Genomic DNA, 26,504 nt, shown 5'->3' on the forward strand with positions numbered 1-26,504 from the left:
AACAGATTCCACAGTGACATTAATAAGGTATTTGGTACACTAAGTCTAAACAAATTTTGTATGAGCAAAAATATTTATAGTAGCCTCCTGCTATCTGCCACAAATGCAATTAATTTATCATATAAAAATCCATTAGCATTGTCATTTAATTTTTTGAAAATAGTACTGAAGTAGATAATACAATTCATTAGCAGGGATTAAAAAGGAAGGAGATCAAGGTGTTTCCTTGGAATTGATGAAAAATTCCCACACCTCCAATTCTTAAAGGAAACAAAACTGGTGAAAGTTTATGCTGAAATGTAAGAAATAACCAAGTACTGAAAGGAAACAGATGATATTGCTTTACAAAATTATATCATTGTTTGGGCATTCAAATTTATTCATTTCATTTTTTAACTCGTTTGCTTTTAGGATTTTGTGGTACTGGGGTTTAAAACCAAAGCCTTGTGCATAGTAGGATAACATCCTAGCACGAAAGCAGTAATCTAGCCTAACTCTAGAATGTAGAGACATAAAGCTTACATTGCATACATTGAGAATGAAGAGCTATGTATTGATTTTTTTTGTTAAATATGAGCCATGAATGAAGGAAACAGAGGAGACACGCTAGAGGAATTTCTACAGAGTCAAAGTGGTGCATGACATCGTACCTCCATACTCATCTTTGCCTTACTCATCAGTTTATGCTGAGGCTGAGCCTTCATATGGCCTCTATTCTCACACTGATATACTCAGTGTCCTTTATCTTCTGGACTAGGTATTTTCCGTTTTCTTAGCCAGCAACTATTGAAAAGTTTTATTGACAGTATTTCTTTCTTACTCTCGTCCTCTAAATAATCTTTGAAGTATGAAGGCACACCATTTCCTCCGTTTTCATGGATTTTATTTCTTGGTCTGAAACAAAGGAACAAGGGCAGGATACAAAACAAGAAAGCTTTTTTTCCAGTGAGAGGCAGAAAGGGAGTTGATCAGGAAGGGGCAAGGTAGGGAAGAACTGGGAGGAGTGGAGAGAAGAAGGAAAACTTTAACCAGGATATCAAATATGAATAAAGAATCTAGTTTAAATTAAAGGAAAAAAAAGAGAAGGAAGATGAGCCGCATCTTCTTGAAGAGAGGCTGCAAGAGAGGCTTGCCGAGAGGCTGTCATGTGACTATCCTCCCACACCAATACCTATTTCCACAGTAGCACCGTTAGCTCACTTTCCAGATTTCCATCTTAATTGGTTTATTTTTATTGACCATGTGAGTTTTGAGGCAGGATCTCATACCACAGCTCAGCCTTGCCTGAAGTTCATGCTGTAGTTCTGGCTGCCCTCATATTTATAGCAATTAATCTGCTTTGAGCTCCTGAGTACTGGGATTACAGTACCTAGCATTGAACTATTATTTATGTCTTTAATAATTTAGCCGACATTCTATTTTCTCTCATAGACGTTTCCAATCATTTTTAAAACAAACACATAATTTAATTTTAAGGCTTTGTCTCTTTGTGTGTTTGTATGTGAGTGTGTGTGGGGGTCACAAGTGCATGCAGAGGCCAGAAGACAGAATTGGATACCCTGGTGCTGGGAGCAAAACTCCTCGAGAGCAGCAAGGATTCTTAATTATGGAACCATCTCTCTACCTCCAACATATACATTTTTGAAGTAAAAAACAAACTCATCAATGATGATATTTGTCTTTTGATGTTTATTCTAATGTTCAGCAGTGGACTTAGCACATCTTAATGACTCCTTAAATAATGAATTAAATCCATGGTCAAAATAATACAGGGAAATTTATAAATAGTGTGCATTACATACTTAGAATTTTGCCTCTGGAGAATGTTCACTTTGTCACTGTTCATTGTTTGATAACTGATGGATATGTTTGTTGAATACAAAACCTTGTTATCAGGGTAATTTTCCTATCAAGGAGAGGTTGTCACATTCTCATTATTCAGATCACTGAACATTAAGTGTCGTAATTACCCATCTAGATTGGGAAAGTAATCGGCATATTAGATTTGTTATGTTAGGAAATGGCCTATAAATGAAATCTAAATCTTTCTAGAGGCTTCCTTGTGGCAGAGACTCATATGAAAACACTTCTGTATGTTTTTGTATGTGTTTTCTATATGTGTCTAGGATTTCAGTATAATGACGTAATAATAAGTGGGAATTTTGTCTTCTGGAATATATGAGAGTCGTTAGGGACAACCCCTCATTTTCTTCCTAGTCTAAATGTTTGTAAGCACGATAAAAATGCCTCTACAGCCAACATAAAGCCATCTCATTAATTAGCAATTTTAAGATTAATTTTTAAGTCTAGAATATTAATCTCTTCTTCTCCTAGACTGACAAAACTCGTTGCACACAGGACAGAATACTTATTGGTCTGTCTTCCATTAAAATCATTAATTTATGAATCTGTCATTCTGAGGAGACTGTGAGCTCCTAGAAGGTAGACACAATGACTTATTCATCTGCATTTCTCCCGTGTCTGCCATATTATTATTTTGCACTAATAGTTCGTGAGGAACAGTTATTGAATTGCATTTCACAGACTGGTTTGCAAGTGTAAGATTCTTAATAATTTACAAATCTAGATTATCTTAGTTGACATCCACACATATCTTACAGAACCTGAAAATAACCTTTCAAGTAACAACTCCTTCTTAAAATTCTGAAAACAAAATAGATGTCATAAATAAATAGATGCATATACGGCTTATGATAGGTTCTTGATAACTCTGTGTAGACTCTTTGAGATCTTATGTTCTTCAAACTACTACCGTACAACATGGACACTTGTATTTCACATTGTCTGTCGCCATTAAACAAAATGATGACAAAACAGTTTGGGCTAACTTTAGCCTTTGGGTCTAGCCTATCTGGTTACCAATGTCAATTTCAATACTAATGTCACTGAGGTTTAAAGCAAAGATGGATTTCAAAAAAAAAAAGTATCTAGATTGATGGTCTAGTATTGAAGACAACTGGCTGCTCTTCCAGAACCGAGGGTTCAGGTCCCAGTACCTCCATGCCTGCTCACAATTAGGCAATTGTACCTCCAGTACCATAAGATCTATGGGAACCATGTGATATGTAGATACACATGCAGGAAAAATACACCACCACAAATGGCTTTTATGTGAATTCCAGAGATCTAAATTGGGTCTGCATGCCTGCACAGACAGCATTCGACTCACTGTGCTACCCTGCCCGTCCTTTATTTAATGTGATTTAAAAACCATGCTGTATTCAAAGGAAAGATACCGTTGCCTGTTCGTATTGAATTAAAAGACAAATTGCAAAAAGAGTGGTTCATTTTCTTTACATGGATTTCTCAACTGTTCCCACTGAATGTCCATCAGCAGAATAAAAGACTGTTGTCAGAGGCTAACAGTGAATAGAAGTGTGAACATGAAGAAAAGCCACAGGACCGTGCACTAATATCCACACATATATTTGTATCCTTCAAATATAATTGGTAGTTTCAGCATGATCAAATATAAAAACCTTATCTAATTGAAAACAAAAAAAATGAAAGTAACAGGATTATAATCTTGCATGTCTGATAAATATAATTTATATGAAAAATATATTTTAAGTAATTTTATATTAAATTCATAGTCTTAAAAAGTACTACTAAAACTGATAAAAATTCAGAATCCCTAATAATATTAAAAGTATAAAAAATTGCATATATCTTTGGAAATACCTATAATATTTTGAGTAATGAATTTTTTCTTCCCCAGCTCCTCCCAGTTTCGTCCTATTTCCCTGTCCACAGCACTTCCCCTACACACACAAACATAAAAAACAGGTACACCATAATAAGCCAATACAAATACACTGGCCTTGGATTTTTAAATAAAATTATTTTCTTAGAGCATTTAAACATCCACTTGGTAGCCAACTTCCACTAACTATGAATAACAGGCCATACTTTATAAATATTAAGAGAATATTACTGAGATAGGTGGGCCAGATATAAGTATCCCTCTAATTGTTATAATTAGATTAGCTGAGTACCAAAGATGTTTCCGCCCTCAGTGACAAAAAAGGCAGATGTATTCCACGTTAATTGCTACTATCACACAACCATCAAACATAAGCTAGTAAGCAAACCTCAAGCCTGGAAGATGGCTCAGCCTGCAAAGGTGCCTACTATCAAGTCTGATTACCTGAGTTTGATGCCCAGGATCCAAAAGTTAAAAGGAGAAACCACTTCTTCAACCCGCCCTAATACCTTTACAAAATACACCATTGCATGTGGGCATCCTCCCAACTAACTCAAAAAGGTAAAATACATTGAAAAAAAAGTAGCACAGATGACACCTCTCCAGGGTGCAGTTCAGCACCCCAGAGTTACACCCATTAATATTTCAGAACAGATCATGAATCAACACATCAAATGGGATAAATTTAGCATATAAATCGACTCATAATTCTGAGCTGTGTTGTACTGCCAAGTGAGATCAGATTCGGTTAATTTATTTTCATTACTTTATAGTAAACTCACAGGAGACAAATTCAACTATGAAGAAGAAAGAAGGCTCTTACCTTGGCATATGAAACCTCGTTCTTCATACCCAGCGTTGCAGGTGCACTTCCCGATGGGGACAAGCCATTCCCCTTCTGTGCTGCAGTACATCTTGGGAGGATCCTCCTCCTTGGAATTATTGACACAAGAGCCCCTAACCTCCACCAAAGACTGGGAGTCCATGGGTACTGTGTCTGGAAACATAGCCAGATTCTTCACCGTAAACGGGCACTTTTTGAAGTACACTCTTACAGACACCAAGGCAACGCAAGCACCAACATCTTGAAAAGCCAAATAAAACCCCTTTTTGTTGACCGGCCCCACTTCTCTAATCTCAGTGTTGAGTTTCAGAATGCGGTCCCCAAGATCCATCTGGGTGAAACTTTCATCCGCCGCAATGGTGTCAATCTTTGTAAACTGATGCTCTCGGAATTTCACACTCTGGTCATCGTCAGACTCCATGTAGTACAGGTTAAAGGTCTCCTTGCAAGTCCCCAAAACCAATGGGATGCTGTTGCAGTCCCGGAGTGTGAACTTGAGCTCCACATAGATTTTCTGAGCTGAATTTCTTGGGACCCAGTTTGTCCTCAGCCAATTATTTTGGCTGTGATCCATAACATTGCACACCTGGTAAGTCCTGATGGGTGTGTAATGCTCATCAACGCCGCTGATCTCTTCCCACTGAAGAATCAAAGCAAAGACAGAGAGAGAGAGGCAAAATTAGTAAGTGTAATGATGACACACACAGGACAAAAGTGTCAAGGCGAATTAACTAACAAAAACAAAAAAACAGCATAAACAAAAAAAGGCTTCAATGCCACACATTATAGACATCTGTGGACAAACTCCTAACCTTCTAGTGTATGGTTATTGGTGACTTCAATGCCACAAAGCAGTTTTATAATTGAATGAATATGTTTGCCTTGCACTGCAAGTTTTTAGATATTCAAGAAAAGGCTACTGGGCAGGTCGTTATGCACAGCCAAACACCGGAGCTCGAAAACCTGGAAAGAATGGTGAACAGTGAGTCAGGTCAAAGACTTGCTGTAATTCTGTATTTTGTCTGTCTGTTTTAAAAGAAAATGACAATGAGCAGTGCCTGAAACGAATTGTTTTTCTCACAACTTAAACAATATTGAAGTAAATTTTGTATGCAGTAAAATTCAGAGACTTTACATGAGAGCATCACCATGGAGCTTCACGCACACCATTTTTAAGGAGTCTCAGTCTTTTTGGGGGAGCCATGTTGGGGAAATGTCAACTTCTCCAAAACAAACAGTTATTATATGTGAGGCAGAAACAGCCATATAGTGAATGTTATGGTTTGTCCTGCCTTAGCTCCCATATTGGACTTTTATGTGGCCAAAAAAGTTAATGTGTTGTTATCATATTAGTTAAATTTATATTATTAACTTCTGTCACTATAAAAGAAGATTTTTTTAAGTTTTAAGAATATAAAACTGTAAAGAAGTACATTTTGTGATCATAAGAATAATTCTTGGTAAGCTTAACTCAATGCCATATTGCTTGCATCATGCCAGCCTCTCCAGCTTCTATTGCTGCACATGCATTTTCTTTTTTCATGTACAATTTTGCCCAGACCTTTCGGGAACACTAGTCTTTTATTAAGATTTTTTTTTAATTCAAAGTCTTCCAGGGTTCTCCAGTTCCTATGCAAAACATTTAAACTCTTCAGTTTGAAATTTTAGTTTCTTCAAAAGTAATCCCGATCTACATGCTAATTTTATAGAGTTCAAATAGAGAATAGAAACTTCTTTCCAATGAGAGCTATTTTACTGTTTTCAAGAGCCAAGGTAGATTTCCTGGTCTTTATTCCCTTGTTTATGGTGCAATTACATTGGAATATGTTTTTCTTCCTCCTTGACATTAATAACCCTATTGTTCCTAAAAACATTATACTTTAAACATCACATTTACTCGCAAGTTAATTCATCAAGCGTTTGTGGATAAATTTCGAATTTTTTCTAAAATGAAATTACTAAATTTGAGTCATTCATATTTACAATACTGTATGACTATTGGGGAATTAATTAAATGTAATATATGGCATGAACTCATAAGAAATTATTACTAGAGTGAAGCATATTGTGCAGTGGTAGAATACTGTCAATAATATGCAAAGTTCCATATTTGGTTTGCAGAATGACAAAACGTTAGAGAATTTTTAAATTTTGAGGATCAATCATTGCATTGGACATTATAATTGCACTCTTAAATTTCACTCCAAGAAGAAAACTGAAGGAGATAAAGGGGATAAAAAGAAGTCACAAAGTATCTTATTTTCATATAATATGATAGTATTAATAGGTGACTCTAAAAATTCCAGCAGAAAATCCTACAACTGATATAGTTAAAACATAGTAGTTGTTTAAAAAATTCCCAAAGATCAGTAGCCTTCCTATATACAAATCACAATCTGACTCAGAAAGAAATCAGGGAACAACACTTCACAGCAACCTCTAATAATTTAAAATATCTTTGGGTAACTCTAGCCAAGAAGTGAAGGCATAGCATTGGCACAAAAACAGACAAGTTGATCAGGGGTGTTAAATTGAAGACTCAGGGATGAATCTACACACCAATGGGCCTGATTTTTGCTAAAGAAGCCAGAAACACATACCAGAAAAAAGACAGCTTCTTCAACAAATGGTGCTGGTCAAACTGAATGGCTACATGTACAAGAATTCTAATAGGTCTATACTTATCACCCTGCACAAAACACAGCTTCCAATGGATAAAAGACCTCAACATAAAACCAGATACTTTAGACGTGAAAGAAGAGAGGGTGGGGAATAATGTTACAGGAGAAGACTTTATGAACAAAATACCATAAGCTCAGGCACTAAGATCAAATATTAGTAAATAGGAGTTCATGAATATGAAAAACCTCTGTATGGCAAAGGACACTGTTGTTCAGACAAAGTGGATGCCTACAGAATAGGAAAAAGTTTTCACCTACTACATATACATTACAGGGCTATATGCAAAATGTGTAAACAACTAAAAATAAAATGTGATGCAGATAGAAGCAGAATTCTCAAAAGGAAACTCAAATAGCTGAAACTACTTAAAGAACTTTTCAACATCTTTAGTCATCTGGGACATCCCAATCAAAACCACTTTGAGATTTCATGTTACACTTCTCAGAAAGGCCAAGGTCAATAAAACACGTGACAGCTCATCTTGGCATGGATTTGGAATAAGGGGAACAATCATCTGTTGCTGGTGGGTATGTAAGCATCCTCACCCAGGATGGGAATCAGTGTAGTAGTTCCTCAGAAAGATTGGAATATATTGACCTCAAGATCTAGCTCCCTACTCTTGGGCACACACCCAAATGATACTTGACCCTACCACAAGTACAATTACTCAATTATGCTCACTGCAGCTCTATTCATAATAGCCTAAAATTGGAAACAATCAAGATGTCCCTAAACAGAAAAATGGACAAAGAAAATGTGATACATTGCATAATAGCATATCTCTCAGCCATTGAAAAACAATAATAAAATCATGAAAATTGCAGGTAAACAGATGAAACTGGGAAAGATCACACTGAGTGAGGTAACCTAGACCCAGAAAGACAATTGTGACATATATTCACTTATATGTGGATATTAGCTGTTAAGTCAGTGATATCCAAGCCATAGTCTGCAGAACCACAGAGGTTGGTTATACAGTAAAGGTCTAAGAAAAGATAAATAGATCTCCCTAGGAAATGAAAATATAATGTATAGTTATGGATGAATCTGGGGACAGCTAGAGTGGGAAAATATAGTGGAAAGGGGGAGGGAACAGGAGATGAGGAAGTGAAAATGGAAGAGAGACAACTAAAGTTAATGGCCACTTGAGGGATAATATAGAAACCTAATATAGTAGAAGATTCCTAAATTACACACATGTATGAAGTAGATGTGAAAGAAATCATCAAATTGGGGAAATAGAGTCCAAGTTGGCCATTTCTTATCAGCAATGTAAACTTACATTGCTGGGATTCTGTTAGCAAATTTTGTTAGCAAAAGGAGTCCTATGGAAACACACAAACAAACTAGACTGTTACCACCACTGTAGGGCATTCTCAACATACAGAATGCAAAGATCCATTGACAAAGACAACATCTACAGAAAACAGTGGAAAGGGAGAAGCTATGCTGGTGTTTATTCTTTACCTCTATACCCCAGTGTCTTTGGTGCAGGAAGGTACTCTGTATGCTACCAAAGAAGAAACAAAGACATCAATCCAGCCACAAACCCTTTGATCTACCAACGGCATCCTGTAAGATAAACTAGGGTGATAGTGGGACAATGTTTATGTGAGTAACCAATAGTGATTTGATTGAAGACCAACTCTACAAGAGGGAACACATATCAAACATTGCTTGGGGAACCAAGAACTTAAGACTACCCAGGGACCTAGTATAAAACCAAATACTACCCTTCTAAAAAACAATAAAAATAAAAAAAACAAAGCAAAAAAAGAGCAAAAAACAAAGAAAGAAGCAAAACAAAATGATGATTCTATACTCATATATCAGTGCCTTGCTCAGCCACAATCAAAGAAGTGGGAACAAATACAGAGCACACAGTCAGACGTTATACAGAGAGTGAGAGACCTTGGAAAACTCCTACCTAAATGGGATATCTCCATCAAGTGTCTCCCTTCAGGTCTCATGGAATCACAGGGATGAGGAGGAAAAATAGTTTAAAATAATGGAAGATAATAGCAGATACCAAGAGGAGAAAACCCTCTGAATTAGCTGATGTTCACAGGGACTCACAGACACTGGGGCAGCATGTACAAGGCCTGCACGGGTGTGCACCACATAACTTCTTAGGGTTGAAAGGGGAAGTGGACACATGCCCGCATCCCTAACTCAGAAGCTATCTCCAATTGATATGCACTTTCAAATGAAAATTTAGTTTTCTCCAAGGGAATCTCACTAGGGGAAAAAAACTCCTTTCAAGGGTCGGTCTCATGGGCCACTCATAGATGGCCAATAAAAAATGAATTAAGTTGCATCTTCAGAGAACCTATGTCTCATAATTCATGTCAAAGCTTATCTTTCTAAAAATGTCTTATTTCTTATTTTTATATTCTTATTTTTAATTTTTATTTTCTACATACACACACACACACACACACACACACACACACACACACACACACACTCATTTCTTCTTTCTTTTTACCCTACAGGCTCTTGGTATTCATGATATGGTTTCTAGTTTAGTGTGTTATGATTTCCTGAGTGTGTGAGGAAGTGAGACTCTCTTCTGCCTTCTCTTGGACTCTTTTTCTTCTGTTTGTTTTGTCCAAGTCCAATGTGTTATTATTTTATCTTATTATATTTTATGATTGATCATTAGAAGCCTGTTTGCTTTCTAATTAGAGACAGAAAGGAGATGGGTCTGGATGGGAGGGGAGGTGGGAAGGAACTGGGCAGAATAGAGAGAGAGAATACTTAAGTCAGGATATATTTGTGTGAAAAATATTGATTTTCAATAAAAGGGAGGAAAGGAAATACAGCATTTAAAAAAAATTAAGTCTCACTGGAGAAATCTAAACGATTTTCCTCATTACATGTGTGGATTATTTAGGTATCTTTTCTGAAGAAACTCATGTAAGAGGTGTCTCAGTTCAAAGGCATTTATGGTAAGGTATAGTAAAGTCAAAGTCAAGACAAAATGTTTAATTTTAGAAGATTAAGGGGCTATGTTTGGTGTTCAAAAATTTCCATTGTTAAATATCAATGTTTTGTGGTAGTGCTAAAGATTAGACTGTGAGGCGAGTTTGGATGTATTCTTGGTCTTTACAGTTAGATCATGACATTGGAATTAGAAATTAGAAAACTAAAGATCAATTGGCTTCATATTTTTAAATCAAACTTTACTCATAAGAGTAGATGAGTATTTACTTTGATCAATGAATCCTTTGCAAATTTCTTTGCTATAAGCCGTATTCAGCTAACCATTAAGCAGCACATTCTATAGAGATTTTCATAATTTGATGTAAAATATGATTTTAATTAAGGAATTCTCATTGTAGTTTAATTTGGCAAGCTATCACAAGTCCTTGAATACAGAGTTATGAATTACATGAAGATAATGCAAACAACACCAGCATGCTTTTCACCGAGAAAGTCGCAGGGACCAATTACCACTTCATTAATTTGTAATGAAGACCTAATTGCCTGAAAGTGATGGTGGACTGCCATCTCCAACCGTTTACAGCACCAGATTCTCTAATTCTGGCAATTGCTGAAGACAAGCAACAGCAGAAATATCACCTCTAAAGTAAATTCTTTTTCTTAACATCACAATGCCAAAACCGTTAGCTAAATTCTTCTTGCAAGTGCATGTTTGTTAATGAAAAGATACACAGGCTTGTCAAATCTCTTTCCTCTCATAACTAATCTACACATTCATAAATTCCTATAACAACTGTTTTAAGGAAAACATGGTGAAAGGATAAGGTGGTACATAGAATGTGGGAATAATAAGAATATTTCTCTTCCTTGCCTTCTGCAGAAAATGGTAAGGAAAAGTTATAACATTTACTTAAATTCTCTAAATCATCAATTCTGATATTTAGCCTGCTTTCCAGATCCACATGTAAAATCTGTATTTTTTGGTCAAAAAGCTTAGATTGACTTCTTTATTTTTCATGGTCCAGATTACTATAACCCAGTAAAAACAGGGATCAGGTTGCTTGTCCTTGAAGGAATCATTCTGCAACTTCTTTCTAGGGGATTTCATTAATATTTTCTAGAAAGCAAAGTTCCTATTTCATTAGATTCAAACATGTACTTTTTATGAAAAACAAACACTTTTAATAATTAATTGTCATTTAACCTAAAACAGGTTTTCCTATATACCTCAATTATATTAATTAAAGATTTGTTTTATGGTTCAAACTAATTCCTCTCGTGGAGAACCTTTTTAATGAGCTGAGACCAGGGAGTAAGGGTAATAAAAGCAGAAATTCATGTTATCTAAATTGGGAAATATTCAATTATTTAGTACATACATAAGCAACTATGTTGGAGGACATAAATAAGATGAGAAAATAACTTCATAATTTATCTCTAAGAAAATAAAACTGGTTTTTCAGGAATTTGAAACTGACAGAAATAAAAATGACACTAGTAGGGTTATTCTGGTTTGAATTATTTGTAGATTTCATTGGTTCAGAGGAAGCCATAAATCTACACTTTGTCAATATACTAACGATTGATCAGGCTATCAAGTGGTTTTGTGTTCTCAGACGTCCAGTTCTTCCCTTTGTACAGCTATATCCACTATACCCAGCAAAAACCTCAACGTTTGTCCCGTATATGTTTGAGTACTCTCTATGAAGCAGCATTTAACGTTGCATCCTACCCTATATTAAGGATGTCACTGTTAAGCTCATCACAGAGATATGCTGGAAAACCTCACTGCTATTTCTACTTCAAAAGTATGCACACACGAATGAGCATACATGCAGCGATACATTTTTAATAGCTTAGTATAAAAGTTCAAGTGGTTTAAGAATTAAGATAAATGAATAGACTTATAAAATAGACTTTTTTGATTATATGATGAATGGATCAATGCAAAAGAAAATGGGAAATCAGCACTGACGTCAAAGAGTCAAGGAGAGAAATATCACAATGATCATGGCTGCGAAGGTACAACTGGGAATCTTTTCATAAGTTCTGTGTATACATCTCCAATCCACTTTGACCTCTAGACAATTGATAGTGATATTGTAACAATCTCACTGCATGTAGGGAACACAGCAGCCTCCTTCAGATAAGACATATTGGAAAGAGAAGAAAAGCCTATTAGAAGGTAGAAAGATTAGGCATTACTGATGAGGAAAGTCGGCAAAAGGTTTCAGAGTAAACACATCGTCAGGAAGGAGTGACAGACGGTCTCTGTTGAGGAGTCTCAGGATATAGAGCAGATCATGGTGATATCTGAAGTTATTACAGGATGTTGTTAAAGACACCAGGTCTCCAGAAAGCTGGTTGGATGGGATCTTTAGGTTCCCTATGAGCACCTGTCATGGGTTCTGCTTCTGTGTTATACAGCATGTCTAAGATGGATTCGCAGATGCATCTGTTTTACTTCTCTGTTATTTAGTTTCATAAAATACTGACAATGACGTAAGAACTATAGAAGGCTCAGTTCCACCAAACCTCTGTCGGCAATTTCAGATCTCTCTTCCCAGATAGGACTAAGCAGAACATGTGGTGTGTTCAGAACTGTTATCATTCCCTCAGTCTCATCTCTAAATATGGTCTATCTAGTGTGCTTGTTTCACTTATTGATTCTAGCCAATTGTGACACAGACAGCTTCTAAAACACTATTGCTTTGTGAGTCCTTCCCCACCTATTCTTATTTTGTTCTGATAGGCCAAGACCTAGCAGAGTGTACCAAATATTTGAGAACCAATGAATTCTCTTTGTCATTTGTCCTTCAGAAATTCAATTTCCCAGTGACACATCAGAGTATTTTCCAATATGAGCTTCCATAACATCTGGGTCACAGTGAAACTAACATGTGATGTTTAGCATTTGGCTAAACATATACTCCAAATTCATTTCCTACTCCAAATTCCCTAAGACACAAACATGCCTTATACAGAGGCCCACCTGGATAATCTTTTCTACCTCAACAAGGAATTGTAAGATGTTATTACAACAAACTGAGTAAATCTATTCATAAGCCTCTATTTCTGACTGGTGTAAATATGAACCATACATTAACAAAAATATGTCAACAGCACACAGAAAGTGAATGGACTACGTCCTCCAACATATTTACTCTGTTATAAATGAAATAAAACTGTTATATATAAGCTTTTTATAGTGTGCTATAGGTTGTTATACTGGTGATTTTTAGAACATCTTGTTAATAGAGATTTCAATCAACTTTGGGTGCATGAATTAAATATTCCTGTGAATAAATCCTGGGTTAGAAATCTTTGAGTATTAAAAAGAAATAATTGTGATTTGTTTTTTTACTGTCGTTGCTGTTCTCCAGAATTTGATGAAGCAGAGCTGACATACATGGTCAATGAAGGTACACTTGCTATTATTATTTGAGGATTATTGATGAGAATAAAGCACCAGGAAAGCATTTTTTAAAAAAGTGGCAACTAGCACTTCCACAATGCCAGTATAAGGTGTACACGGAAGAGAGATGACATAACCATGCATTGATTAAGAGTAAAATCCCTTTAAAAAGCTGGGTTCCAGTGTTGGAGGAAAATGATGTTGTGGAATAATCTTTTGTACACAGTAAATATGTATCATTCTGATTAATATAATAATTTAAGTGGCCAATACCTAGGTAGGAGGGGCAGGTAGGACTTCTGGATAGAGAGAGCTCTGAGAGGAAGAAAGTTGAGGTCTCTAGTCAGATGATGTGGGAGTGTCATATATCAATCTGTTGATTTCATTGGTTAAGCAATAAAGAAACTGCTTGGCCCTGATATGTTAAAACATAGGTGGGAAGAGTAAACAGAACAGAATGCTGGGAGGAAGAGGAAGTGAGCTGAAAGATGCCATGCTCACCGCTCCGGGCAGACACATGCGATGAAGCTCCGACCCAGGATGGACGTAGGCTAGAATCTTCCTGGTAAGCGCACCTAGCGGTGCTATGCAGATGATTAGAAATGGGCTAAATTAATATGTGAGAATTAGCCTAGAAGGGGCTAGATAGAAATGGACCAAGCAGTGTTTAAAAGAATACAGTTTCCATGTAATTATTTCGGGTATAAAGCTAACCATGCGAGCGGCTGGGTAGCAGGCACAACCCCGCTGCTCCTATTACAACAGTCAGATGGAGAGAAAGCAGAATAGACATTTCAGATTAAAGGTACCAAGCCATATAAAGAATATAGATTAAAAGATATGAGGTGATTTAAGTCATAACAAGTAGTTAAGAGAAAGGATAAGCTAAGGCCAAGCTCTCATAATTACTAAGAAGTCTCTGTGTGGTTATTTTGAAGGTTCAGGAGGGACAGAGAAAGACTAGTTACAGTCACCAGCATTTAGAACAGGGCGCCTGCGGTCACTAGAAAGTCTGAATTGGCCTGTATACTTCACTGGCATCTCGGAGAAACCTCTAAAGAGAGGTACATGGTGAGATCTGAACTAGGAGTTGGTACTTCAGAGTGAAGCAAGAGGAGAGATTAGAGGGAGTACTGCAAATGTCTAGAGGGCAGCTTCAGCATCACCTCTGCTGAGTCAGTGCTCACTCACTGCTTCCCAAAACAGTATGAAGGGCTGTGCCAATGATTGCTATGATGCTGAGTTTACGACCTCTTATTAAAGCAAGGTTCAGGAAGGCTCTTCATAACGAGAGATGTGGATCAGGACAAAACAACGTGTTGGCATACAAACAAGTGCAAACACTTTCTCATGAGACACCTATGTGTCATTTTAGAAAATGTTAACCCATATTGATTAGCCACAGTATGACAAGCACTGCAATGACGTGCAGCCGTGAAGGGGACAGAATATCTGTCACTAGGAACCAGTTTCATCCACATGTATGTGTAACTATTAAATACAATGTCTACGCAGAAATTTAAATCTTATTATGTGTGTGGGTGTGGGGTCTCTGTGGTATTGTAAATGAGCACATTCCCACACGTGGGAGCCATAGGGGGATGCTGGATGTCCTACTCTCTCGCGTTTGGGCTTCCTCCCTTGAGAGGGAGGTTTCTTGCCAATCTGGAGATGTGCTGCCACCACATTGATTTTTCTATCTCCACCCCCACAGAGCTGATTTCTAGATGGTCTCTAATTTGGATCAATTCACATTCTAAAGCATCTGTGCCAAAAGCTAAGTTAACTACTCCATAGAGATTAACTAAAATTAAATGGCATATGATGTGCCAAGTGCCAAACATATTGCAATTAACAAAGCACAGAAATGTGCATTTGGTTACATAAGGCATTGGATTAAAAGCACCAGTACTTAAGTTCTATCAGATACTGTCCTTAACTGACTGAGTATCAGGCCTACGACAAGTTTATTTTAGAAGGAACGAAGTGAAAAAGATATTTTCTAGAAACTGTGTGTCATCAAATTTATGATACAGAGTTTTAGGATTGTTTACATGAATTTTACAAGACAAATTTGAAGGTGCAGAATATAATTTTAGAGAAAAATAGAACACATTTTAAACTATGGAAAAAAACTTTAAAGGCGGGGTAACATAAGAGAATTCCTGACCAGAGCAATTGCTATTCAAGAAATGTAAGGAAAAGGCTAGAGAGATAGCTCAGAGGTTAAGAGCACTTGTTCTTGTAGAGGACATTGGTTGAGTTCCCAGGATCCACATGCTGGTTCTCAACCACCTCATACCACAATTTCGGGGGATTCAATGCTCTTTCACCCAGTGTAGACACTGAAGGCACATGATGCATCGGCAGTCATGAAGGCAAATACCTATATACATAAAAATGAAATGTACAGTAAAGTGTAAGATCTACCTACAGCTTTCATACCTAAATGGAATAAAACTGAATATTTTCAACCACATCTGGTATTTGAATTTAATTTTTTTATAAATGTCAACATGAAAGAAAGAATAAAAAAGTTGTCAGTGTTAAGGCTTGATGTACACAAGGAAATATTTCTATCTTCAATATAAAGCTACAAGTAAAAAGTTTTCTATTTTTCAAAACTATACCAGAAAAGAGAAGGTCAATTACATTGGGTGATGAATCATCACCTAGTCTATAAAAACTGAAAAAAAGAAAAAACAACATAATGTAGGCATTCATCAGAGACTTTCTCCACCTTTATTTTCATGTATTGCTAAATGGTTCTACTTTCTCTAGAATAAATTTCCCCCAAATATAAGGGAGCAGGACAATGAGGCTATCATGTTTCCAACCCTTAGAAGAATGTTCAAGGTGAAATTGTCCAATAAAAAGGTAATTTTAGACTTGAGTGTAACTGTTTGAAAATGATGGGAGAAAATTCCATGCACATGGGCTTAACGTGTCTAGACTGAAAACTGCTAAGATCGGCATTTGCAGAATTATTACAAATGGCCAAAGACTTAGAAATTAATGCGGAGCAGTGACAGCAGCCCAGTGCACATCAGCTGTGAGAACCATGTAATTTCCTGCTCTGATAATAGGTCACAGCCGTCGCAGTCCTTAGCAATTTGCAATATACCTGTACAGCCCTCACAGCGACGGAAATGAAATTAACTTGTGTGACATGGATCCTGCGCTAAGTTTTATGGACCTTCTGATAGGAAGTTTACAATTTAACCAAGTATGTGTTACTCTTCAGAACACGCCTCTGGTCTCTGCAATCGAAGCTGCTTTTCAATGAGAAGCTAAAAGTGCAGACACTTCGGTGAGTGATACCTCCTCAGGACTGTAGCAGCCCGGCTGCGCGGAAACACTCTCAGTCTTCTGACCTGGAATACCATATGGATTCCAGACTTACAGGCTTAAGTTCTGAAGATAAACAGGCCAGGTTGGAAATTGAGTTTTAATGATTGAAATATTTAGTAAGCATTGGTTTTATTTATGCATCAGCAGCATGGAAAATACTATAGTAAAACTTTTGGACATAGCCTGGCACTGTGCAAATCTGTGCATTTAAAATGATTTTCACTGTGTTATCCAGGGCCAGCAGTAAGCATTCTACATCTTTTATTCTGCTAAAGCTGAGTTAGTCCACATGACATCTCTTAAAATACAAACAATACACTGATTGATTTTCTCCTAAGAAGAATGCATTTTTAATTTAAACTTTCAGCAGTTCATTTTTAAAGCTTATCTAGGGTTTCTTTAATTTTACTTAAGGGCACTACAACTCATGACAAGCATGAGCTGTCTTACTCTCTTAAAATTCAGTGAGCATAATTCAAAGTAAAAGTTAAGGGACTCCTTTGTTGCTTAGCATTTTATTATAAATGAGCCTGTCACCATGTCTTTACAAACAGTTTGCACTACTTCTATGCCTAGTAAAACAATTGCCGCACTGGTCCACACTGTACCAAGCTCCATAGCACCACACTGTTGTTAGACACTTATTTCACTGTCACAGCTTTCTTTAAAAAAAAGAAAGAAAGAATGAGTGCTCAATATAGCATGCTGAAGGGTAGATTCTCTACCCTATTAGTAAAACTGATAGTAAATGTTAATTGTCTTTTAATTTTATACTGGCTAATGTGTTAACTCTAGTTATCTTGTGCCTAACATGGAGATGATAATAGTGCACATTCTACAGGAATTCTTTATCTTAAAATTAAAGAGTGAGAGTAAGGATTTACACAGTAATCATCTGCTAGCTAAGCAAACACTTATTCCTTATTTGTATTCTACTAAACTAATAATATTTACATCGTGATCATACATGGACTGAGCACATGCTTTTTAATTACCTTCATTTTACCAAACTTGAAGTACGTGCTTCTATGCTGTATATAATCATATACAGTGATCATATGTTGACTATAAGGAAACAGGTACTTATTAGGTACCTCAATTCTCTTAAATTTTCTGATACTACCATTATGACAAAGATGAAAAATAGATTTTGGATTTTTAACTTATAAGAATAAATGTAGGTGTTAGTCACTATTCAACAGAAAGCTGCTGTAGGTCAGAATGTCTGCTATGGCCTGGAAACTTCCAACAATTACAAATCAGTACTATTCTCAGGGAATCAATATTCAACCTGAGGAAAATGATTAATAAACAACAACAACTACACACGCATACACGCACACACCTATAGAAACTTTACATACATATGTTTTAAAAATAGCAGGATTAAAAAACAAAAACAAGAATACAAATATAGAAGGAAACAGAAAAGAGTTTAATAGAAGTTTGCATACAGTAAGCAATATATGTATTCATTTTTGAAGATACTTGAATGAAATGAGATCCTAGGCTAAAGATACGCTTTTGAATAAAACACCCTAGATTGAAAGGACAAAGAGTCTCTGGACTAAGAAATGGGAGAATGCCTGGTAAGCAGAAGCACTGCGAAGGGTCGGTGTGGGTGAGGGTGAGCACAGGTTACAATATAGAAGTGCTAGAGGAGAAACGGATCTCTCTGCAGATGAGGAAATCATTTGAGTCTATATACAAGAATTAGAAATATTTTTCACAATGAAATTCAGTAAAGATTTGGGACAGAGGAAAAGTTGTGAGTCATGGTATAGGATGGTCATGAACTGGCTGCTATGTGGGGTAACAGGAAGAAACATGAAAAACACGAACTTTTAGAGAGTGAGGCAGAAAGTGTTAGCATTGGTGGCAATGGGAAGACCAGATCAGATTCCGGAAGTACCTGAGCACAGGATCTGATGAGAAGTGAGTGTGAGACACTAGAAGGAGGGTGAGTGTGATTAACAACATCAGAGAGGAGGTTGGGAATCTGACTTACATCATCAGAAACCGGCTTTCATGCATGTCAGAACCAAATAAAAAGAATACAGTTCATGCTGTAACCCATAGACAAGGTATTCAAACAAAAGTGGAAGCTTAGTAAAAATAGATGAGGAAGGAAGAAGAGAAAAAGACTGCATGCCAGGGAGGGAAGTCTTATGGAAAAGACAAAAGCACTGATCACTGTCCAAATTTGGGTGTCACTAGACAGTTTCCTGAGAGCCAAAGCTAGTTTCAAATGATTAATTCTGCACATTATTAGTCAAATACTGTCTAGATTTTAGTGGCTGAAGCAAGAAATATAGCAATCAATACAACCAGAATTTTCTCTCATATTTTTTCTTGTAGTCATATAGAGGAGAAAATAAAATCCTAAGGTTATACATTATGTTGTATAGTGATACATTCCTTTTTTTTCTTTGTTTTATGAGACAGGGTTTCTCTGTGCACATCCCTGGCTGCCCTGGAACTAGCTCCTGTAGCTCAGGCTGGCCTAGAACCCACAAAGATCCGACTGCCTTTGCTTCCCAAGTGCTGGGATTAAAGACATGCACCACCACTGCCCAATTAATAAGAGTGTAAGGAAAAAAGTACATTTGTGTTTATTGAGAGATGGAGAATTTTGTGGGTTGTCTGTTTTTAGATAGTAAGTTTGTTTATTGCCCAGAAAGATTTACTCAAAAGATAGTATTTGAACAAAGGACTGAAATGAGGGAATGTGGAAGAATGCTTGGGAATCATTTTAATAAAGGAACATGGAAACCAAAAAAGAAAAGAAGAAACCCTACACTAGGGAACATCTAGGTGTCACATGAAAGAGGAAAAAAAGTAATAGAAGAGTATGTGGGTCCATTCTTGAGATGTGATCAGAAGACAAAGGCTCACTTTTCCATGTAGTCGTTGTAGTTTGTATTTAAAAATTGGTGGAAAGTTGGAGAATTAAGAAGTGGTGGTTTAGAATATAAGGACTTTCTCATTGTGCAAGAGATGGCAAGCAAGTACAGAATTGGAGACATTCCACTGAAAGTGGTGGGAAGGACTGGAGAAGAAATGAAGATGAATACACGGTTGTTGCATTCATCTTGTGGAGAAGTAATAAGAATATTCTCATTATTCTCTTGCTGAAACCCAGGACCAAGGGCAATGCCATATAAATCAACTACTAATGAGAAGATAACTTAATCAACTTTTTAAAACTTATTGGTTTTGTTTTAAATATTACAATTTCATTGAAACATTTTCCCTTTTTCTTTCCTCCCTCCAAACTCTCCCGTAAGCCACCCCCTGCTCTCCTTCACATTCATGGCCTCTTTGTTCACTAATTGTTATCGCATGTCTATATGTAACCTGCTCAGTTTTTATACTGCTATCTGTAGGTATGGTTTCTGCATTGACTGAGTAGTACTATATAAAAATGTGGTACATCTGGGAAACTTCTCTGCGCAAGAGATGGAGACTGCTACCAAAAACAGAAACAATCAAAATGCAGAACTGATTAACTTTTGAATGAAAACATTTCAGAAGGTGAACTAAGACTTGAAAAAACTGAAAGCTGTACAATAATCCTGGTGTTGTAGATTAACAGTTGAGAGCCCTACTAACCAATGCTTTTCTAGGAAATGGACTCTGCCAGTACTGAATCTTTTATCATTGAAAAGTCTTCTGTGGTTGGTGCTATTTTCAACTAATTCTTCAGATGAGAGGAAGTTTTGAGGGGTATGGGAGGGTCATTGATATTGGCTCATAACATCTGTTAGTAAATGGTAGAACAGTGTTTCAAGCACAGAATTCTCTGATGGCTGGTGTTTTCTATTTTTCTTTTTTCCTCTAATTTGAATTAGCAATCTGAAAATAATGTCATTGGCACAAACAACAGCAAAACAAGAAGGAAACAGGACGTGAGGGGGGAGGGGTATCTTTTTGTCTAATATCCCCATAGCCTGTTATTTCAACATGAAAGACCAAATTTTTCTAAGTTAATAATATAAATAAACCTAATTTAATCCTGATACTTAACCCACAATATAAGAAGGTTAATAAAATTCAGAAATGAATTGCCCAAAGATTAAGGAAGGCCTGTATCATACTAGGGACTGACAGCAACATTTGTTCATAGATTGCATTTGTGCTTTCCTGTATTGATGGCCTGATATATCTCATTTTTTCTTCCATTTTTTATTAGCTTTTTCATTTTTGGTAGTTCTTAAATAAATATATTTTTCATTATTCCACTCATATAGCACGCCAAATCTCTTTTCTGAGCCCTCCTGCTTCCTGATGTGTACAGTACAAGTGATATCATTCTAATTACACTTTAACAAGATTTCCCTTTTCCCTAAGATTATTGTCATTTGTACTACAACTGTGTGCTTTCTTACATCCTAAGCAATCCTACCCTTGCATAGAGAGTTTAGGACCTTATTGATAAATGAGCTACATTTCTGATATTGCCACAAAATATTGGAGACAATCAATTGAAAAAGAAGAAAGTTTCCTTTGGTTCATGCTGGGAGTATCTAGTCCATGGTTGACAGAAAACGGAGTAGTTGAATATTTGAAAAAAGGCCATGCCTATATACAAATAATTAATTGATTGCCATATTGTCCTATTAATGCTGTTTTGTCTGTTTTTATAGATGTAGTTGCAAGACAGCTTAGAGGAGATTTGGCAAAAAAAGAAACTAATTCATCATGATCAGAGGTGTCCAGAAAAACTTACATTTTTTATGGGTATCGTTTAGTAAGTGATAGGGATATAAGATTATGAACATTTATCAATGAGATTCATAGGTCAAGAAATGCCATGTAACTTTTAGGTTTGGTGTCACAAAATGATGAAGATTAAACAGCAGAATACGGAACTGCAGCAGGCAGAGGACACTGGCTATTGTTGTGTCTGAGGACCCAGGTTCCTATACGATAAGATAGCTGTTTCCAACTCAAATATATGATTAAAATTATATTTTCTAATGCAAATAGCTGAGTTTAAAATTTGTTTTCTATTATTAAATCTTGGTGTAAAATAATAGGACTAATAACAAAGGAAGACATATTAACAATAAATTACACAGTATATTGCAGAAAACTAATGCCTTCTTACTACTCCATTTTTTAAAATTAGAAAACAGATTACTTATGGTAATTATTTTAAAAGAGTTGCCCAGAGGAAAAAATAATGCAAAAGAAACCCAGGACCGTTTTTACAAGTGAAAGAAATTTGTCAAGTCATACAATCATTAAAAAAGGGAAGCTTGCTGAAATACGTTAAAGAAGCATTTCTAAAAGGGAAACATGGTTCGACTGGAGGACAGGTTTCCTTTCTTTGGCTCTGTTGAAGGAGTGTTGGGTATCCCCTCCTGTCACTCGGGAGACTGGGGTTTGATTCTCAGACAGCCAGCCAAGGGGGTGGTCTACGTTTGCGGTGGAGGGGCCAGCGAGACTGTAGTGGCCCCATGTTGGGTGCCAGATATAGCGAATTAGGTCGGTATGGTAAATAACCAGGCCAGCTCAAGAATAACAATTATATTTTAATGGTTATAAGGGGAAACCTCATGCTACAAAAGTGGGAGTCTCAACTTTCTATCTGTCTGATGGGCACCGTGCAGAGAGAGTGCATCTGGATCCTCCCAGTTTTTCTTCCCAGGGTCCAGGTCGCCAGGCCTTAATTAGATGTGATTGGAAGACAGAGTGTCCCCATCACTACACTCACGGACTACACACACACACACACACACACACACACACACACACACATACACATGAGAGAGGACGACATAAACATTGCTACACACATCTGCACACATACTAGAGATATCAAGAAATATTTTGTATGCTAGCTAACAATTAATTTTAGGACAATATTCAGTAAAAACATATTCAGAACAGTGAGATTTTTCCAGTGGGTAAAGACACTTGCTGCCAAGCATGACAGCCCAAGTTTGAGTCCCAGGACCCACACGATGGAAAGAGAAACTAATTACTTCAAGTTATACTGCAAGTTACATATATGCACCTTAACTAGAGACCATCCAGACACATCCAAACACAGGTCCTTGCACACACAACACACACACACACACACACACACACACACACACACACACTAAATGTAATAGGTTTATAGTAATATATAACTGCATAGATGTATCATTTAATTTAAATTAATAGCAGCTAACATTTGTTGTATTAACAACTGTAAAATTCACTTTATAACCATTACCATTTATCTTTGTATCTTACAAACATATTTTTATAAAGAAATTAAATTAGATGCTGTAAATACTTGGCCTCTGGAAAACACTAATTTGACCTGATGACAAACAAAAGTACTTTTGTGTATTAACTTACCAAAGGGAGGACATGTACATTAAAATTATAGAGATGAGAAGAATCAAATTCTATGCTGTTTCCAAAGTAAATTCATCCTACAAAGTGAGAGTGTAAACTTGATATTTAGCTAAATATATTATTAGGCTAATACACATAGGAAGAAAAGAGTTGATATTTTATTATAGGATGAAAAATAAACAAGACAGAAATTAACTTTACATAGTTTGATACAATATTCCTAAACAAAAACATAATAACAATTAAGGATTAAAAAAAGACCTCAGGCCGGGTGGTGGTGGCGCATGCCTTTAATCCCAGCACTCGGGAGGCAGAGGCTGGTGGATCTCTGTGAGGACGAGGCCAGCCTGGTCTACAACAGCTAGTTCCAGGACAGGCACCAAAGCTACAGAGAAACCCTGTCTCGAAAAAAAAAAAAAAAAACCAGACCTCAGGTAACAATAAGCTTAGGAAAGATACTTAATTAGACAAGTGCACTGTCATCCATTGCCTTCATTTAACAAGTCTTTGGAACATTCTGTTTCTCCACAGAATTTCCTATAGAATTCCCAACTCACAACATGTTTTTCTCTTGTCATGTACCTAAACACTGAAGGCACTGTGGAATCAGTATGCTAGGTTGAATGAAACTGTAAAAAGCACCAGCTGCCTGCATTCGAAATGGCACTGATCCAGGTCTCAAATGTCTTATTTATATACTGTGGAAGTCTGCCAGCTGTTTAATATTGAAGGCTAATAAATGGAATTGGCACCACTACATAAGCACAACTCACAAATATCAGAAAATGCATTGCATTGTAAACTTTGACTTATTCTCATCTCTCATGATTGAATTTGTGACAATGGAAAATAGTTTAAGCAGTTTTGCCTTTGAAATTAAAAAAAAATTAAGAAAGAAACAGAAACTAAGCTATAGGTCAGTTGTGGGTTTGTCATTCGGTCTGAATTTTGTTAAATGCAGTAGTTGATACTGACAGGTAAACTTTATACCATGTCTAGAATAACAGAGGCATTTACTGAATATAGATGGGAAAGGTATTAGCCCCTTGAAGAGGTCACAATCTTGTATCAGGCAGTTTACTAATCTCTTGGAAATGTACCAAGAATTGACCAAGATAGGTTTATGAGCAAAATAATATCTAATCACTAGTGTTTTAGACTCATCATGCAATAAACACAAACAATAGATATGCACTACTTCTTACTGAATGAAGAGCTTAAGAGGAAGCGAGAGGGAAGAAAGAGGGGAGGAAGACAGGGTGAAGAAAAACATGAATTGTTCAAACAATCATAATGTAGACATTCTGCTACTGAGACAGCATTTCTTCTAAATCAGGCTTTATTTCATTCTTTGTATTATCAAATTGCTGAAAGGAAACACATAAGAGAGCCAATCCATCATTTGCTTTTGCATAAGTATTAATTTAGGAGACAAGAATGCTCTGACAGTAGACATGGAGGAAGGGGAGGGTGTTGCTGAGGTTGTGAGGTCCATGTGGAATGAAAAATCATGGACAAAATTCATTCTTCAAGTTCTGTATCCTCAGTTCTACATCAGTCCCATTGGTACATACCTAAGGGATGACAGTGTCATTAATTTTTACTTAGTTCTTTTATTCATTGAATCTAAAAGTAGTGTTTGCTGAATTCAACAATAATCTTTTTACTGTAAAGGCTAGAACTCTTGTTAACTTATAATTTTATTATGTTGATGCTGTAAAAATTGTATTAATTGTATTAGCTAGGCATAAATTTTGCAAGTGTTTTTTTGTTTGTTTGTTTGTTTGTTTTTAAGGCAGGATCTCTCGCAGGCCAGAGGTGGCTTCAAACTCAGTATATAGCTGAGGAAGACTGAACTACTACAGACCCTCTGCCTCTGTCTTGTGGGTATTGGGATGTTCACCATTGAGACCCTCTTTAAGTGCGGTGGCTAATCATACTTCTATTTTAAATATTCAGTTATTTATTGAATAATCAAGTAAAGAAAGTATAAAACATATCAGAGGAAAATATAGAAATAAGGGGAGAAAACCAGTAAAATTAGCTTTAGTATTATATAGACTCGGAGAAACAAAGGGCATTTTCCATACTATGCATCTTCATCAGTCTCTGGGAATAGACAAAGGTTTGAGAGTGCTTAGATGAGCTGGTGATAGCCGGACAATTGGTATGAGCTTGGCATATTTGTATCTCTTTTCCTTAAACATCCATCCTTCTGCCCAACTTCATATCACCATTTCACTGAAACACACTCATCATCACTAGATGCACAGAAAACTTGTACAGTTACTGACTCCTAACAGTTTCCTTTAACTTTGTTTCAGCATTCACTAAGGCTACCGGGAAGTTTGGCATGAAAATATTTGTGTTTCATGGGTATAGTATCGTACGCTGGTTTTTTTAAAAAAGCATTTCAGCATGTGTTTATATTTTGGATTATACTCCTGAAAAACACAAGGGTTTGGTTGTTCCTGGACTTGTTTATTTGAAAAGTCCTCATTGACTGCTGCTTTGCAATCTCTGCTTGTGATTATTGAAAATAGAATCACTTATGGCATATCTAAACTAAATTCAAAACAACCGCGGTGTAATTAGATTAATGCCAATGTAAACTACCAACTCCATGAATGGAGGTCTTTTAAGCACAAACACAATGCAGTGGTTTTGATGCCAAGAAATCTCTGTGGCTTGGAACTTCCCATGAGATGCCATAGCATATGGAGGGGGTAGTTCTAGTTTGATGAAGTCACTCAAACAAACCAACCAGGCACTCACATATGTCTCTAAGCATAATCTTGTGTTCCCTTTATTATTACAAGGGAGAACATTATTTTCCCATAGAGATATGTTTTGGTATTGTTGTTGTTGGGGTGTTGTTGTTGTTGTTGTTGTTGGTGGTGGTGGTGGAGGTGGTGGTGGTGGAGGTGGTGATTTTAGTTTCTGTCAAAGGCTATGTTGAGCAGGAATGGATATAACCTTTTGTCAGTAATGCACCAACATACCCAATTTAAGTCTTCAGTAAAGGGACATAACAAGAAGAAATCTAATGTCAAAGATGAAAAATGACTGAACCTTTCAGACTCTAGCGAAAGCATGGTTTAGGAATGTTTTGGATGGGATCAAGACATCTTTGGGGTCCAGTAATTTTTGGGAAGATTGAGCATCTTACAAAATATATTGATATT

At 36.5% G+C, this 26,504-nt stretch overlaps 1 protein-coding gene across 2 annotated transcripts in view; it reads right to left on the reverse strand.

Annotated features, from left to right (window-relative positions):
• Epha3 (EPH receptor A3) overlaps window positions 1-26,504 on the reverse strand; it is a 294,989-nt gene that overhangs the window by 208,087 nt on the left and 60,398 nt on the right. For both annotated transcript variants that reach the window (XM_075951454.1, XM_075951387.1), the window contains exon 3: window positions 4,548-5,208. In XM_075951454.1, the coding sequence (XP_075807569.1) occupies window positions 4,548-5,208 (661 nt within the window). The remainder of the gene's footprint in view (window positions 1-4,547; window positions 5,209-26,504) is intronic.

This window comes from Microtus pennsylvanicus, chromosome 1 (assembly GCF_037038515.1).
Source record: "Microtus pennsylvanicus isolate mMicPen1 chromosome 1, mMicPen1.hap1, whole genome shotgun sequence".
NCBI classification, from domain to species: Eukaryota; Metazoa; Chordata; class Mammalia; order Rodentia; family Cricetidae; genus Microtus; species Microtus pennsylvanicus.